An 18,407-nucleotide genomic window follows, 5' to 3' on the forward strand; every position below is an offset into this window, starting at 1 on the left:
AACATCCCATTTTGACCCTTTCAAAGCAAAAGCTTCTCAAATTTTCATTTTGAAATGACATTTCATTTCAAGTTTTTAATCTTGTATTATATGACACAAAATAAAAACGCTGGAATTGAAATGAAACATTTTGATTGATCCAAAATGAATTTTAGTTTGGAATTTTCCTTTGCAGAGAATCTCAAGATTTTTGGTTTTCACTCAGATTCGGAATGAAGCCAAATTCTGAAATCTTGATCGTTTGCAAAGCTGAATTTCTGTCCTCCAATCAGCTCTAGTTAAGACTAACTTTGCCTAGGGCAGACACCAGCATCTGCCTGAAATATTCTGGCTGAAACAAACCCAATCAAGACAACAATGATGTTGGTGGCATAAGTAAAATATTATGAAATAGCAGCCAATGCCATAACTTCTGTCTTGATTGGGTCTTCTGTACTTAGGCGGTCATTGTGGTTCAGTTCCATGGACCTACGTGGATTTTGGGGTCCAAAACCTGCTCTTTGCTACCCAGAGTTTGCATAGAGTACAGCTTTTTTTTTAAAACACAATATGAATGTTGCCTGTTTTATGCCAGCAAATGAAATAAAGGGAAATGAAGATATCATAGCTCTGATAAATTCAACCAATTATCCATTTTTCTGAGGTTTTTTAATTTATACATAATTTTAATGTACACATACCAATTTTCCAGTTCCACTGAATGTGAGCTATGTCCGTGCGTTCCACAATAGCTCTACATAAGAAAAGACATGGCGAAGTGAAAATTACTTTGCATTGTTTTTACTATGTATTCAAGTAGTGGATTTAATTATGAGCATGTATAAGAAATGCTTTGACTTTCTTTCTCTCTTACAATAAGGAAAGAATAAATAAGAGTTAAATAAAAAGGCTCTTTGCCTTTCATGGGTTCACTTGTATTTAACATACCATCTGAGAAAATGATTAACTATGAGGCTGAGAAGTGAGGAACATAAAATTAATTAGTAGGCTTAGTTTGCCTGCTCTCTCTGTCTCTATGTTTGTTTGCAGTAGTAAATGTTGCCTCATTTTTAAATTCAAACAAACATCACAAATACCCCTCTTTAATTCCGTTTCCTTTTTAAATACATTTTAACATTGATTTTTTAGTCACATGAGAAAATCATAGAAGTCAGTCTGCCGGGGTGTAACTCCTGCAGGTTCCCACTGGAAAAACTTGTACAGAAATGCAATCCTATGAGTAGTCTTTTGTCACATGAGCGGTCCCATGAAGGTCAATGAGACTATTCACACAAATACAGACTATGGCCCAGATCCTCAGAGGTATTTAAGTACCACACTCCCATTGAAATCAATGGAAGTTTGGCACCTAAATGCCTTTGAGGATCTGGGCCCACACTCAGATAGGTTTGCAGGATTGGGCCTCAAGGGTGCTACATGAAGCAGCAGCATGTATGACCTAGGAAGCAGACAGGGACGGCTCCAGGTACCAGTAGAACAAGCAGGTACTTGGGGCGGCCAACGGAAAGGGGCGGCACATCCGGCTCTTCGGCGACAATTTGGTGGTGGGTCCCTCAGTCCCTCTCAGAGGGAAGGACCTGCCTCCAAATTGCCGCCAAAGAATGAAGCGGCGCGGTAGATTGGGGTTTTGGGGGTTTTTTGCCGCTTGAGGCCCTGGGAGCAGATGTAAAAAGGAAATGAAATGTATGCTGCAGATCAACAAAAAGGACCCCAAATGCCTAGGTAAATGCAGACTTAACAACGAATTAATTTAAAAACAATAGCACCATTTGGTGGTACACAAAGAAATCATTCTGCAGTGTGTTCTTAATTAGGGTTAAAGTAAATATATTAGATCCTTACAGCTGTAGACCGCTGATAAAAGTCCCAAACAAGCCCACCATTCCTAGAAACTCCACTCTGCTCAGATTTTTCACAATGTATTCCTCACTCACATTAGAAACGGCATACAAAGAAGCACCCAGCAGAACTAAGACATCGCCAACCACCACGTCACTTCCTGTACAGAAATATTAATTCACAAAAAGGGAAATACTGTAAACACTTTTTAGCTTTTTTTTTTTTTTTTTTTAAATAAACAAGTTTATTTCTAATGTCTCTACCTTTCAGGTTAGGAGAGGGGATTGTTTCTGTCCTGCTTGTGACCGATCACCGAAGACTGACATTGCCAAAGGCTCCAGCCACCCTTGAAAAGTTTGGGACCAGTTTAGCTTTTGGTTTTTATTTTAAAGGTTAAAACACGCTTAGTAAGGTCCAGTTCTATCTAGCTCTGCTAGGGTTAAGCACTGTGCGGGCATTGCAGCAGAATCCAGAAGAATCCTACCTTTCAGACCATTGATTCAGTTCTTCTGCATTAAGGGCCTGATTCAGCTCCCATTATAGTCAATTTATTGATTTCAGGGGGAGCTGAATTAGGCTCAAAGTCTATGAAAGCTCTTAAGTGAGTGCTACAAGTCTGTGATTGCATGATATGGGCTAAAATAAGCCTTTTATACTATCCTAATGGGATTCCGTGTAATGCCAACAGTCTTCAGGTAATGCCCTTATGCCTCAGTTCAATAGCCAGATCGTTGCTCTCATTAAAGTCCTTGATTTGATTTAAAACCTCTTCCCCAAGCAGTTTGATAGTCATTCTTTAGGAAACATGACTGGGAGCTGGGGGAAGGACTAAGACACTTCTTGCAAGAAGTATATCTATGTTGTATCTATGATGGCTGAATCATGACAAATCTAGAAATCTCAGAGAAGGAAGATTTTCCCTTGGGACTCTATTCTGTCATAGATTGTAAGGCCAGACGAGACTATTGTGATCATCAAGTCTGACCTTCTGTACAACACAGCCCATAGAACTTCCCCAAAATAATTCCTAGAGAAGATCTTTTAGAAAAACATCCAATCTTGATTTTAAAATTGTCAGTGATGAAGAATCCACCACGACCCTTGATAAATTGTTCCAATGGTTAATGACTCTCACCGTTAAAAATTTACACCTTATTTGCAGTCTGAATTTGTCCAGCTTTAGCTTCCAGCCACTGGATCGTGTTATACCTTTCTCTGCTAGATTGAAGAGCCCATTATCAAACATTAGTCATGCTTATTAATGTCAAGTAGCACTATGACTATGCCTTCACTACAAAACAGATGTCTTTTTACATTGAGATAGCTGTAAAATCCTGGTGGAGACAACGCAGAAGGGGGTTTTACCTCCATGTAGCTAGTCGAAGTCAAACTACACCTCCCACCTGAGGTTCACCTTGACTCGTTTCTGCTAGGATTTACGTCTGTTAGTCTTTAAGGTGCCACAGGGCTCTCTGTCACTTTTTACAGATCCAGACTAACACGGCTACCCCTCTGATAATTGAGATAGCTAAAAGCTCGGTAGTGTAGACAAAGCTTAAGTCATATGAAAAGACCCACTGACATCAATGAGGCTGGTTGTGTAAGTACGTGCTATTCAGTGTATTTAACAGTTGCAGTTCTGGGCCCATAATAAGTTTTTTAATTGGACTAAAGACATGTTGACATGTTAGCTCTAGCCAAAGAGAACTCATCCACATGCTCTTTGGTTTGCAACAGTACTAATTACTAGAAGTCTTAATTAACTCCAAAACCTAAAGGGCAAGGTTTTATTTGAGGAGAGGTTAAAAGAGATAAACATAGACAAAGGCCACAGTACTCAGCTGCACCCAATAAATGCTGTACACAGCAGGGTTGCCAATGATCTTGTTGTACAGAAATGAAAAAATAAGGGACGTCCCTTATTTTTTCAACTTTGTACTACAAGATCAGGAGTTGCTGAGTGCTGCAAAAAGCAGCAAGAAATACCCCTGGTGAAGGTAGATAAGTACTGCTTATTATTAATAATGATAATTAATAATGATATCGGAAGGAGGGGTGGGGCAGAGGTACTAAGAAATGGTCCCTTATTCTTGAAGTACAATGTTGGCAACCCAAGGTAATGGGCAAGCTGCAGAGGATCTCCATGTGGCTCCCTAATGCTGGTGCTGGCTCAAGATTGTTTTGGCCCCAGCATAGTTTAGAGCAGCCCTAATCCTGCTCTAATCTATGCCCAGTTGGCCGTTGGCCTCAAGGAGCCAGCCTTCCTGGCCACATTTCCTCCATCCCCAGCATGCCCCTGACACCGACTTCTATGCCATGCAGGGATTCCCCTATACAAGCAGTATCTCCAGCTGCAGAGAGTTGCTAGCCTTCTGGCCCCTTCATGCCTTTGGAGTGGTGCAAAAAGACAGGAGCAGGGCTTAATGAACTTGGTCCCAGATCCCCAAAGGTATTTAGATGCCTAGCTCCCAATGAAATCAATGAAAATTAGACACTTAAATACCTTTGAGAATCTTGGCCTCAGTCTTTGAGGCAGTAGCATTAACCCAAGTCTGCAGGCAAACGGATACCACCATCCCCATAAGTCTGAATACAAGTCCTCAAATACTGTCTTTGGGGAGTGAGAAGCTATTACACTTCAACAAAGGAACCAAAAGCGGGAGTGTTGTTCTCCGGGACAAGTAGAAGAGAATCCTGTAACATATGGCTCCACCTCCATGTCTGCAGTCTGAAAAGACAGAAGTCCTAGAGTTTGGAAAGATGTTAACCTGAAATAGAGGGTGTCACCCTGTAATAGAGCCAAACCCATTCATTTCTCTTCTTTTGTCTCCTCTTTGAAAGTAAGAATGTCATGAAACCCATGTCTCCACACTCTTCCCAGATGATAACCAATTCCTTACCTTCACCGTTCTGCCTCCCAGCTAATATGTCTGCACCAACCATAGCTCCCACACCCAACAGACAGACAGCAACAGCAATGAAATGGATGAGTCTGTATCTTGCACGCAGAATGAACCATGATAGAGCCATCAACACAGGGATCCCAAAGCAGTCCAGCAGCTATATGTATAGAGAAACACTTTTTAATTAGAAACCTGCCAAAAAAATAATAATCTTGATTTCCAGAGGGCAAACATGGACTTCATTCTCCACCAGAGTACATCAGAAGTAAGCCTATGGAAGTCAATGAAGTGACACCAGTGTAAAACCAGTTTAGGTCAGAGGGGAATCGGGCCCACATTTTGCCATCAAAGCCATTATGTGACTTAGGCAGGTGTGGATGCTACTGAGCGGAAAGTCTCTCGTATCTATAAACTAAGTGTATTATATTCACAATGGGTCTGCTCACCCCTACTATCATTAGGAGTGAAAATGTTGCTGCTAAACCCAAGTTCCTCCAGGGGCCACTGAACTACTAGAAAGAGGACTTTTGTTTGGATTTCACTTTTTTCTCTTTTTAAGTGGTTTTATTTTGCCACACTAAAGTAGCTAAATCTGGTCATGCTCATCCGGGTTTTTTCTTTTTCCCTTTTTCTACTTTGAAATCTGAACTACGGACTAGATTCTGATCCCAGTTCCACCAGTGAAAATCGGGAGTAAATCCAGTAAAAATAACAGAGTTATTGCAGCTTTGTACTAATGTGACTGAGACCAAAATCTGGCCCTGTATTTTTAAAATGGCTTCTGCTGAAAAAACTAGGTTTTGGTTCATTTAGTGCTACTGAAAGGAAAGCTGTAAAGAATTTTTGAGGGAAACAGTTATCCCATAGCCAGTTCCCAAAGCCTCCAGTTTCTTCCAGAAAACATCTACAATACAGCAATGCATTATCATAAACTCTGTAGTATACTCAAAACTGAAAACTGGGTTGTAGTATAAAACAGATTGAATGTAACAAAAAATTAAGTAACAAAAAGAACATTGTGTCAATTGCAGTATTCATTTTTTATATCTAATTCGGTAAAAACAAAAAACACCTTTCCTGTAGGAATTTGCCAGAAACTGATGTTGACTTTCTAGTCTGCCTCAATGGATGCCACAGAAAGTGACGGTCAAGGAACTACAGCCAAATTTAGGTCCAGCTTCCCACACAGCCCTGTACATTGTACTTCAAATCACTGAAACTTACCAGAACTAAAACATGCCTATTAAAAACTGATCTCCTGGAGTCACATCCAAACATAAGTGCCAGATCAATGGAACTTCTCACATAAGTACCATGACCAAGATTTAGCCCTCCGTCCTTAATGTTCACTGTTACTTTTTGCCTTTCTAAGTACACCATTTCAGTGTTTTATTCTGCATACTCCTGTTACTGAAGTTGATTACCACTTACAAAAGCAAGGCTGCGAAATGACTTTTGTTTACTACCCCATGTTTTCACTTGCTCATATCTATACAGAATATTACAATTAAAATCAATACAGCAGAAAGAGGAATTGTCACAGGTTAAATCTTAATTGTGCTTCATAAATCACATACTCCGTCTAATCCTGCTATCAATTTTTTCTTTGTTCCCTGGATTCTCTCCAGTTTGCCCTATTTGAGAAGGCCACAGATGTACAGGGACCTACCAAGGCTGTTATGAGAACATGTTCTGACCAAAGATTCCAGTGTAGCATTTGCTTTATCTTAAGAATGAAAACATTTACACTTCCCCTGGCACCACTGAATTCTGTGGTTTTGTCTAGTGTTAAACTAAAGTTGCCATTTATCTGCTGGAACAACAATGCACATTGTTCTAGATTTCACAGCTCTGTTACTCCATTACCTGTAATTAAAGGCTAGGTTAAGAGTTTACTTTCAGCCCTGTGTAGGGAGGTTTTTAACTATCCCATCCCAGGAGGAGTTCCAGAGAGGAATGGTGACTCTGAGGCCTGATCTACATCTAAAACAAGTCAACCTAGCCGTGTCACTCAGTGATGTAAAAATACACACCCCTGAGTGATGTAGCTAAGCTGACCTAAGCCCAGGACACCACAAGGTTGATGGAAGAATTCTGCTGTCGACCTAGCTACCCCCTCTCGAGGGAAAAAAAATACTTTTTTCCTTGTGGCAAATGTCTACGCTACAACGTTGCTGCAGCACCATAGCTGTGTCACTGTAGCACCTGCAATATAGACATAGCCTGAGATGTCCTTCTGCATCAGTTTCCCTTGAGCTAATACTTTTGGGTGGGTGAAGGGAATTTGCGACAACAGCCCACTTCTACCTTCTGTATATTCCCCCTTCTCATCCAGCCAGTGACATGTAAGAGAGCTTTACCATTGCTCTGTCTAGTCTCTGCCCCTGACTCCAACCCACCTGCTCAGAGAAATGAGCATCAGGCACAAAGCTCCGTCTCTTCCCTCCACCATGCACAGACTCACAAGCCCTGCCATACAAGCTATACAGCCTTATGTCCATTTACTTCCCCGTGCATCTGCTTAGGGATAAATCACAACTAAGCTCTAAGGTGGTTGTCTCGTAGAATGAAGCACTTAAATGTGACCTGCAAAGGATTTTTTAAAACTGTGTTTGTCCCCTTTCTGGTTCTCAGTGATGGATAAAGTCAAAGGTTGTGGGGAGAGTGTTTAAGGATGTTTGTTTGTTTTCTGCTTTCTTTTTTTTTTTAACTTTAGAAATGTCAGGAAGGTAAAATCTTGTCTTCCCTGATTTTGCTGAAAGACCAGCCAGAGATATTAGGGAATCTATCTGAGATTGCTGAATCTTTAACAAAGCCTCTTCTGCGTGATATCAAATAGGTTTTACCAGAAAGAAGCAAAAGCAAAGAGTTTTAGACAATCTGTCTAAAAATGTCCCTTTCATTATTTATAGATAAATGCAGTCACCATTTCACTAGTTTTCTAATCATCATACAGCCCTCCGGCCCACACCGAAAAAATCGTTTTTAAAATAAAAAACTTTAATAGATTTTTAAGCCCAGAAGGTACCATGAGATGATCTATTCTGACTTCCACAGAATTTCAGCCAGTGATTCCTACATCTAGCCCAATAACTTGTGGTTGAGCTAGAGCACATCTTTTAGAAAGAGTTCCAATCTTGATTTAAACATCCAAAGGATGGGTAATTTTTCTTGGTAATCTGTTTCAATGGTTAATCACCCTCAGTGAAAAAAAAAAATCTTATTTTCAGTTTGAATTTTTCCAGCTTCAGCTGGATCTTGTTATGTCTTTATCTGCCAGATCAGTGGTCTCCAAAGTGGGGTGCGCACACCCCAGGGAGTGCACAAGATGATCCTTTGGGGGGGCGCGGCAGGAGGAGCGCTGCCGGAGGGAAAAAAAGGGCAGCCGGAGGAGGGAGGGAGGGAGGGAGAGGGGAAGCTCCTCCCCACCAGCCAGGCAGGGCCACCTGGAATGCAGGGGCTTTAGGGGCTGCAGGGCCCTGGGCTAAGGGGGCCCCGGGGCCCTGGCCTGCAGCTCTAAAGCCCCTTTCGGAATGTGGCTCTGAGTCCTCCGGCCCATGGACGAGCAGGGGCAGCCGCGCAGCCAGGGGCCAGAAAGAAGCGGCACTTTCCCCTTCAAAGCTGGCTGGAGAGAAGTGGCGCTTTGAAGGGGAAAGCGCCGCTTCTCTCTGGCCGCTGGCTGCGCGGCTGCCCCTGCTCCTCCTCAGTCCTCCGGCTCATGCTTGCAGGGCTACATTCTGAAAAGGGCTTTAGAGCTGCAGGCCACGGCCCCAGGCCCCCTTAGCCCACGGCCCTGCAGCCCCTAAAGCCCGTGTTCCAGGTGGCCGTGCCTGCTGGGGGGTGGGGGGAGTTCCCAGAATCGTGGCTCCCAGAATCGTGGCCAGGGGGGCAGTGCTGCGCTGTGCAGAACCCCCTGCACCAAACAGGAGTTGCCCCAGATAAGTGCTCTGTACCTCCTGCCTGCCCCAGCCCTGATCCTCCCCCGCACCCCCATCCTGAGTGCCCTCCCACACCCTAACTCCCTCTCAGACACTGCACCCCACCCTGAGCTCCCCCCTGCACCCTAACTCCCTCCCAGACCCTGCACCCCACCCTGAGCTTCTCCTGCACCCTAACTCCCTCCCAGACCCCGCACCCCACCCTGAGCTTCTCCTGCACCCTAACTCCCTCCCAGACCCCGCACCCCACCCTGAGCTTCCCCTGCACCCTAACTCCCTCCCAGACCCCACACCCCACCGAGTGCCCTCCTACACCCTAACTCCCTCCCAGACCCCGCACCTCTATCCTGAGTACCCTCCCACATCCTAACTCCCTCCCAGACCCTGCACCCCACCCTGAGCTCCCCGCAGCACCCTAACTCCCTCCCAGACCCCGCACCCCACCCTGAGCACCCTCCCGCACCCTAACTCCCTCCCAGACCCTGCACCCCACCCTGAGCACCCTCCCACACCCTAACCCTAATCCAGACCTTCGAATCGCTGTATCACAAAGTGTTAAACCAAGATGTTCAGAAATCAGGAAGCATATTCAATCACATTGCTCACTAAAAAATATTATTAATAATTTTTTTTGTGACAGCAAAAAGGGTTTTTGTACCATTAATAAATAAAATATATATAAAAATAAATATTGTATCTTTATCTCATCCTTTTTAATTTCTATTTTTTGTGTATGTTTTATAATGTACATAATAGTATAGCAGTACATGTATATAATTTATACATAAATATACATATATTGGGGGTGTGTGCTCAAAAATTTTTTACTGATGGGGTGAGTGATCAAAAAAGTTTGGAGACCACTGTGCTAGATTACAGAGCCCTCTAGTATAAGATACCATCAGGGCCGGCTTTAGGGCAATTCACCTGACTCCCCCACATGGGGCCCCGAGCCCCTAAGAACCCTCCGCCAACGTGCTGCCGAAGGCACCGGGAGCCAATAGAGCTGCTGCCGAAGTCCCGCCATTGTCTCCCGCTCTTTTGAATCAGGCTCCACAGTGCCTAAAACCAGCCCTGGATACCATCTTCTAGCACTATGATCAGAGAAGGGCAAAGCAGCTGAAGCATAGTAGTGAATCTGGCCCACTGACGTCACTGGGATTACTTATAAGAATAATGGTTCATACAATAGCGCTCTAAGACACCTATGGGGCAGTAGGCAATTGACATTTGGAGTTATTGCTACTAGCACCTCAGCAAACTCTCTGCTGCTGTTCAATTTTGCCCTCCTCTTTTACAGGAAGGAAAAAAATGACCCTCTAATTTGATTTACCAGATGTTGTCTCAGCTCAGTTTTTGGCCACACTGTATACTAAGGTTTCATTTATAAACAGTTAATTGATGTTTTAATAAATGGTTAGTCAGTGATTACAGATTTAGAGATCCCAACAGATCAATAGGTTGCTTATAACCATTAGAACACTAATGTGCTTATAAACGTCTATAATAGATAATACTCTTGTCTATAACATGTTGATAACATCTATAATTATTCAGAAGCCATTTGTAAATGAGCCCTTAATATAAAGCGATCTTTCTTTCAATATCTCATATTTTGTGCTGTGAAGTATATGGTCAAACAACTTGTTTCAATTATCAGTTCAGCTAGATGATGGTATGAAATTAAAATATGTCCTTGTTAGAATTCTAATTTCCACTGGCATTGTCTGCACTGTGACAGGATAAACCATTGCCCACGTGCACCAAAATCCCTTTTTCTTTACCTACCGGGAAAAAGCAGTTGCCATCTCAATGTTATCACTGTAAAAATCTACAAGATTCTTCCTTGCAGTGCAAACATCTGCTAAAGAAAATAGTTTTGCTTTCCCTTTGTTGAAAGCATATGGAAGTTTCCCACTGAGAAGAATCATGAGGCTGATTTCAAGCTCCGTTGATTCACTGATGCAGAGGATCCTGAACTTGCTTTAAGGGGGCAGCCCATTGGGCCATTTTGTCAAGTAGCCTTTATCCAGCAGTGTCCAGCCTTGGGGAAATCCAGAGCCAGAGACAGGGCTAAACATTATGGTTCTGGCCTCTCTCTGTATTTTAAACACCTATTTCTCCCTGTCTGGCTCATTCACTCTCACATTCCAAGATGCAGGACAGACCAGTGAGGGGCTGTGTCACCACCTCCCGTACAAGCTTGGATGCCTCAAAGTGCTTTGCTGTTGTAGCTCCCAACCTGGGCTGCACACAAACAGCCAAACAGCACGCATGTCACACCCTGTGTATAGCTCCAGCCCTTGTCCTGCAACTCTGGACGCCAGCAGTCTGTCAGCAACACCGGTCACACTTCGGCTTCCCTCACCCTTGGTTACTATTTGTAGGGTGGACCCAACAGACTCCCAGTCCCAAAATTTCCAAGAAATGTGTGTTCTGCACCATCCAGCCCTCTCCTTACTCCTGAGGGAATTCTGCGCCAAAAAAATTAAACATTCTATGACAAAAAATTAAATATTCTGTACACAATATTTTAAAATTGTGCAAAGTTCTGCATATTGTATTTGTCAAAATAACACAATATAATCTCACCATTTTCAACGATTTGCTGACAAGTATTTTTAAATAAATTACCAAAATAATTGAAAATGGTGTGATTATATTGTTATTGTGTTTCTGTGCTATTTTGACAATTACAATATGCAGAACTTTTCAGAATTTTAATTTTTAAATTTGTTTGTTGCAGAATTCCCTCAAGAGTTCCAGGGTTCTGTGTGGCACACTGTGGGTGTGGGCAGCTCGGTGTGGGGTTCTGGGTGCAGGGAGAATGGGACTCTGCAGAGGAGTCCAGGTGACGGTGGTTAGGGTTCAGTGCAGGGGGAGAGAGGACTGCTGATGTCGGGGCTGAGGCTTGGCAGGGTTGGGGTTTGGAGGAATCAGTGGCGGGGGGGTTCTGGGTGTGAGGGGCTCCTGATGCAGAGAGGAGGGGGGTTCTGGGTGTATGGGTGGCGGGAGGGGTCAGTGTACAAGGAGCTGCTCCCCCTGTCCACCCAAACCCCATGCATCTGGGCCCCCTCTCCTGCACCCAACCCCCTCCCCACTGAGCCTCACCCCGCCCCCCCCAGCACCTGGAATCCTCCCTCACCCCAATCCTCACCCTACCCCTGCAGCCAGATCCCCCCCCCACCCCCAGTGCAGAGCTTCCTGCAGCCAGGGTATATTTCTGGATCTGACCCAGCCCCGGCTGCTCTGTGCAGGGAAGGGGAAGGGGGAGGGGGAGGGAGAACTCTGTCTCCATCCTCTCCCCCACCCCAAAGCTGGGACAAACAGTCTCCAGGTGGCTAGGGCATCCCCAGACCCTCCTCCCCCAGAGATTTACCTCCACCATACACACCCCAGCCCAAACAGAGCATCTGAGCTGCCAGGGTGGGATGAATGAGTACTGGTGCAGCTTCTCTTTGCTTCCCGACAGAAACAATTTTCTGCAAGGAAGCACAGGGAATGGGGGGAGAGGGGGAGCATTATTCTGCTGCACTGAAGTTGCACAGCATTTCCCCAGGAATATCTCCTGGACAGTTCAGATATTAAAGGTTTATTGTCCCTGTTAAGGGTAAATATTCAACAGTTTGCTACTTTAACTGGAGTTACCAAACAGTTCAATTTATACACAGCACTGGATTGGCTTATTTTTTTTATAAATAAAACAAGTTTATTACAAAAGAAGATAGGATTTTTAAGTGAATTCAGCTACAGGAGACGAAACATAAATCTAAAAATCTAAAACCTAATCTAGCAAGTTTTTGGCCACAGCTTTGTTTAAGATGGCCTTTCTCACCCACAGTCTTTCCGGCAAGATGGTGACTGACCCTTTCCTTCATCAAGATCTCTCTCAGAGGCTCAAAGGCCCTGGTTACTTTCTCCTTAGGTGAAGGAGAGAGAGATAATGTGGGGTTCTCTACCCCACTCTTGTATAGTCCAGTGAACCTCTGAAGTAGTTTCTTCTAAAGGTTATCCTCAAAGCAAAGTTTAATCAAACAGTAAAGAAGGCGACAGGGAATCTGGTGGTGAAGAAGGCACCATCATCTTCTTTCTCACCTGTGTTTGCTGAAATGCAAATTTTGCTTCATTTTCTGTCATTTCCTCCCCCTGCTGTCTCAAGGACCCTGTCTACTACACCGACGAAGTGGGTATTCACCCACGAAAGCTCACGCTCCAAAACGTCTGTTAGTCTATAAGGTGCCACAAGACTCTTTGTTGCTTTTACAGATCCAGACTAACACGGCTACCACTCTGCTACTCATGTCACACATTCCTTTGTTTAGGATAGGCTTGTTTAACAACTTCTGCCTGGGCAGGGCCGTGTGGGTCGGAACACCATACCAGAGGGATTTCATAACATTACATATAATATTGCTACATACATTTCACCACCATGATGTTATTGACCAGCCTTGTAATACCTCACAGCCCTATTTAGTACTAAGATTATTATTATTATAGTGGTGCATAGGATGTGAATACAGGGGTGCTTTCAGTCACACTCACAAATCTCTGTCTCTGCTGGAGCCCCTTAGGGCCAGGCTGTGGCTGACTCCCATGCAGCTGCTCAACCAGAAGGGTATGAAAGGAACCTCCCCCTTCTCCTCACACTAAGGGGCAGCCACAGCTGCGGTCCTTGCTCCCTGCAGTGCTGCTTGGGATACATGCCGCATCAAAACTAGGTGAAAAGGAACAGGAGGCAGGTGGGGCCATGGCCCTGCTCCCACTCCACACTGGTCGGAAACACTGGTTGGCCATGGATGAGAATGCACCCGCCTGAGTGTCGTACAACAGGTGTGCCCCACTGTGTTACAATGCTTCCCAGAGCTCCTTGGGGCGGGGACAGCACCACCCTGCCCAATAAGGGCATTTGCCAGACAGACACAATCTGGCCCAAATCCTTGTTTTGCACCACCCAGGAAATGGAGCTGTTGTCAGCAAACTCTTAAAAACACGTTCTATCAAAATAATAGCTGTACTCAACAGACTTGGGACTGGATACATTGAGCAAATGTTCACTGCTTCCCAGAACTATTACTCATGGCACAGCATGCTCCATTCCCCAGACTGCAGAGAGGACTCCATATATTGACAATCTTTTCCATTTTAAAACGGTTCCATATTTGCACTATAAAATCTCATGTCAGCAACGGATTCAAACGGATTTAAAAGCAGCAAATCAGAAAGGGAAAAGGACCCATACCTGAACGCTGGTTAGGGTTGTGTACTGGTAAGCCTTTACAATTGTGTAATTAGCTTCGACATCCACTAGTGCCAACAGAATATACTTCCACCACTTCCTTTTCAGAATTTGCAAAATGCTGTCACTGCCTGGTTAGAGAAAACTTCAGTCAATACATATTTGTTTCAAAAGGAATGCTGGATATTTATTTCAGAGCTCTTGCTTTTTAAGGTATATCTAATATTACTGTGTTTGGTTCTAGTTGGCCCATCTGAAGAAAGGTAAAGTAGAAACAGAATGCAGCCCACAGACAGGCAATAGAAATGATTAAAGGCACAGAATATCAGGCTTGGAAGGGACTTCAGGAGGTCATCTACTCCAACCCCCTGCTCACAGCAGGGCCAATCCCCAGATAGATTTTCACCCCAGTGCCTTAAACGGGAATTAAAGGACTGAACTCACAACCCTGGGTTTAGCAGGCCAATGCTCAAACCACTGAACTGTCCCTCCCCCATAGAAAAAAGCTTGATTTGAAAAGAAACTGATAAGACTAGGGCTGTTTAAAGAGAAGATGAATAAGAAAAGCAGCAGCCTCAGGACGGCTCTAATTTATCCAAAAGGCTGAGCATAGCATTATATAGCCCAGAACATCGGAAGTGCAAAGGTATCTTAAAGCTGCCTTTGCCGTCACATCCTCCCCCTCTTTATTCCGGCCAGAAGTATAGGAATTCAGTAACTGAGAATTAGGTCCACAGACTTCAGTGGGGTTCTGTACAAGAAAAGGCATCCACTCGTGCCTATCTGAAGGCGGGGTCAGGGCCATAAAATTGCCAGCTTCTCACTATGCTATCACTGATCATTTTAAAAAAAATATTTTGTATATATTTTAAAGTAATTATGAAACAAATAAAACCTCCTTTACTCTCCCCACAATATTCAGGTGCATTCACTCTTCTACGGCCCAATCCTGTTTCTACTGGAGTCATTGGGCATTTTACCATTGATGTTGGGGTGCAGGAGTGGACCCCTACTTTTATGATATCTCTCATGGTGTTCAGTTGGCCCATACTTCACAGAGTGCATGTCTCACTGTTTTAGTGCAGTAATCTGAAAAGTATGCAAGGAAAACAGAGTTTTATGAACCAAAATCCCTCCCACAGTATTTCACATACCTCTCCTAAATGCCAACATTGTTGTATAAACTAGAAGAAGCAAACAATAGTTGATAAAACTTTGTAGCATTGGAGTGTTCACTTTGTACTGTTCTGCTAAATACTGGCTTGCAACAGCAGTCCCACAGATAAACAAGGAAAGCACCTGACCCAGCACAAGTGTTTTCAAAATATGACTGTAAAAGGAAAAGAAAAATGTAATTAATTTAGAATTAAACAAAATATTAAGATAATTAATGTTTTACAGAGAAAAATAAGAAGCCATTTCTTAGCTCGGCATCTAGTTCTTTCTTCCATTCCCTTTCATTAGCTCCTCAACTTAAACATGTTGTTGATACCATTTTTTAGCACACCTTCTACTTAAACTTGCACATGGGGCCTTGTCTACACTGGAAGCATTTTCTAACCTCATACAGTCTTGGAACCCATTCCGTAAAAATAGATCAAGCCAACTTAAATCGTCTAAAACTGAGTCTACACTCTCTCTCTAAATAATTTTAAACTCAGTTTAGCTGAAGTGGTTTTAAAACCAGTCAGAGAATATCTCCAGTGTATCTAGGTATTCTAATACCCAGGGCTTGTGGTCTATTCCTTGCTCTGCACAGACTTCCTGTGCGACCTAAACTCTCTGTGCCTCAGTTACCCAATCTGTAAAAGAGGGATAACACTTATCTAACTCAAGCCTCCTGTGAAGCTCAATTCCTGAGTGACTTGAAGTGAGCTGAGACTTCTGGAGGGAAGGTGCTACTGAAATGCAAAGTGTTATTATTAGCTGTGGATATTTTTCCTATTTTCCATCACACTCCGCTCAAGTTGTTGATGGTGATTAGAACGAACACTTCCTGTGCAAGCATTGCTTTAACTCACACATCTCTTCCTATGCCCAGCTAAAAACGGGAAAAGGGTTCTAGCTCACTTTGGTTTTCAGGCATGTTCTCTATTTAATTCAAAGTAGTTTTGAGCTTTGTTGTATTCCTAGACATTCATAGTTAATATATCAAATTATATTCCTAGCCTAGTTCACAGGCTGGTTATGGGTGCCTTGTTGTGATAAGGGTTTTGTTGTTTGGTTTTGGGGAGGGTGGTGGGGAGCTAATAAATACACCACCCTCCCCAAAACCAAACTTACAACTAGATTTTCATGTACATCACAAAAAACTGTGGCTGTTGAAAACTGTCTGACTATGGGTTTGTCTTCATGGCTAAGCTAACTCAAGTGGTGCCCCAGTAAAGGTACTTCTATAGTCAGAGGTGTGACTGCAGCATGGGTAGACATAGCTAAGCTAGCTTTGATCTAGTTAGTTTGAATCACAAATAACAGTGAAGCCAAAGCAGGTCAGTTGGCAGCACAGGTTGTACAAACCCACCCATGGGGGACCCTGGAATGTAACCATGCAGCTAGCCTATGCTGCCAGTTTCACTGTTCTTGTTATTCAAGCTAGCTATGGCTCAAAGTTATCTCAGCTATGCCTAGCTCTGATTGCATGCAGACATACCCTAACTCAAGTCTCATCCCCACACTAGGGTAGGTCTAGGCTGCAAGTGAAGGTGTGATATGCCGAAGCCCTGGGCACCATGTCTACACTACTACTGGTAGCTGTGCTAGCTATATTAAAGCTTGCATGGGTATGCTTATCTGTGCTACAATCACATCATCATTTGCTGTGTAAGCATACGAGTACCTCTGAGCTGCAACTGCAGTACACGTAGATGTCCCAGCATTAGCTGTAAGCTAGCTAGCTCACTAAAAACAGCAGTGAGAGTGTGGGCTTCAGCTTGGGCTAGGGTGACCAGACAGCAAGTGTGAAAAATCAGGACGGGGGTGGCGGTAATAGGAGCCTATATAAGAAAAAGACCCAAAAATCAGGACTGTCCCTATAAAACCCTAGCTTGGGCTAACAATGCAAGTACATACTCAGGTGGTCAGACAGCCTTGTGCAGCCCACACTGCCACATCCTCACTGCTATTTTTAGCAGGTTAGCTAGATTAAAGCTACCAGAGGTATGGCTGCATGAGCTGTAAATCACACTCACAGCTGCACTGTACACTGTACCCAAAGGGTATTTCTACATTGCAGCGAGCAGTGTGACTGCAGCACATGTAGACGTACGCCAGCTAGCATTGAACTAGCTAGCTCAAATAATAATAGCAATGAATCCGCAGCAGCATAGGCTAACCGCTCGAATACATACCCAGGGTCCTGCATGGTGTTGTGCAGCCCATGAGGCCACTCAATCTGCTGTGACTTCACTGCTATTCTTATTTAAGCTCGCTGGATCAAAACCATCTTGGGTATATCTACTCTATACACTGTAGTGTGGACACACTCAAGAACCCAAAACTGGACTGCATTGGTGCTTTTAACTCAAGTTGGCTGGCCCATCATGGGGTGTAGGCGATGCTCAAGTTACCAAAACTCCGCTGCTGCTAATACAATCACTAAAAAAATTATTTTGTGCTGTTCTAGGGTCATTTTGCAATTATTTTGCACTCAAACTAAGTTAATTCAAGAGGAGTTAACTGCAGTGAAGACAGTTTTAGGGTGTGTCTAAACTGCAGTCAGGAGGTGTAATTCTAGTCTGAGTAGATGCACATGTTCTAGCTCTGAGCACGTTAGTGCAGTAAAAATATAAGGGCCTGTCTATATTTGAAATGCTGTGGGGGCACAATGCCTGGTGGCAGTGAAAAGTTGTGGTCTTGTATACTCACAACCCAGAGGCCAATGCCAAACAGAGTAGTTATCATAAATGTACAGCAAGCATCCCAACATTACTAGCTGCAGTGTCGGTGACATATGCACAGATGTGCAGCAAGCATCACACAATTCCTAACAGGCCCCCAAACTGCAGCGCCAGGTTGAGTGCAGTTAAAGTGCTCTTTCAAAGCCTCTTTAAGCCATATAGCTCCTCATTGAGCTTGTCTCATAGTCCTTGTGTCTGTGCAGTGTTGTTGTAGCTGTGATGGTCCCAGGAACAGTCAGAGACAGGATGGGTGAGGAAATATATGGACCAACTTCTGTTGGCGAGAGAGACAAGCTATCGAGCTTACACACATCTGTTCTTCAGGTCTGGAAAGCTGAGTGCCATTGCTAAATTCAAGGTTCAACAGATTGCTTAGTATAAGTAGTTTACACATATTTCAAGGAATCACTCAAGGTGAAATGGCCCATTAAGACCACACCAGTCATAGGAAGGAAAGGAAGGGAGGGGGAAGCAGCTGGGATGGTTGTTGTAAGTGGGTTATAGATTGTTGTAATAAGCCATAAATCCAGTGTTTCTATTGAGTCCATGATTTTTAGGGCATGTCTACACAGAAAAGAAAAACTTGTAGCTG

The 18,407-nt window shown here is 43.7% G+C and overlaps 1 protein-coding gene across 5 annotated transcripts in view; it reads right to left on the reverse strand.

Annotated features, from left to right (window-relative positions):
- Positions 1–18,407, reverse strand: part of SLC35F2 (solute carrier family 35 member F2) — a 42,971-nt gene that overhangs the window by 12,006 nt on the left and 12,558 nt on the right. For 3 of the 5 annotated variants that reach the window (XM_032790698.2, XM_032790697.2, XM_032790696.2), the window contains 5 exons: positions 15,074–15,249; positions 13,923–14,050; positions 4,740–4,899; positions 1,843–1,999; positions 681–733 (listed from right to left, as the gene is read on the reverse strand). In XM_032790698.2, coding sequence (XP_032646589.1) covers positions 681–733; positions 1,843–1,999; positions 4,740–4,899; positions 13,923–14,050; positions 15,074–15,249 — 674 coding nt within the window. Of the gene's footprint in view, positions 1–680; positions 734–1,842; positions 2,000–4,739; positions 4,900–13,922; positions 14,051–14,814; positions 15,009–15,073; positions 15,250–18,407 lie in introns of all 5 variants that reach the window. The other 2 variants (XM_075061695.1, XM_032790702.2) reach the window with 2 other exon arrangements.

This window comes from Chelonoidis abingdonii, chromosome 1 (genome assembly GCF_003597395.2).
Source record: "Chelonoidis abingdonii isolate Lonesome George chromosome 1, CheloAbing_2.0, whole genome shotgun sequence".
NCBI classification, from domain to species: domain Eukaryota; kingdom Metazoa; phylum Chordata; order Testudines; family Testudinidae; genus Chelonoidis; species Chelonoidis abingdonii.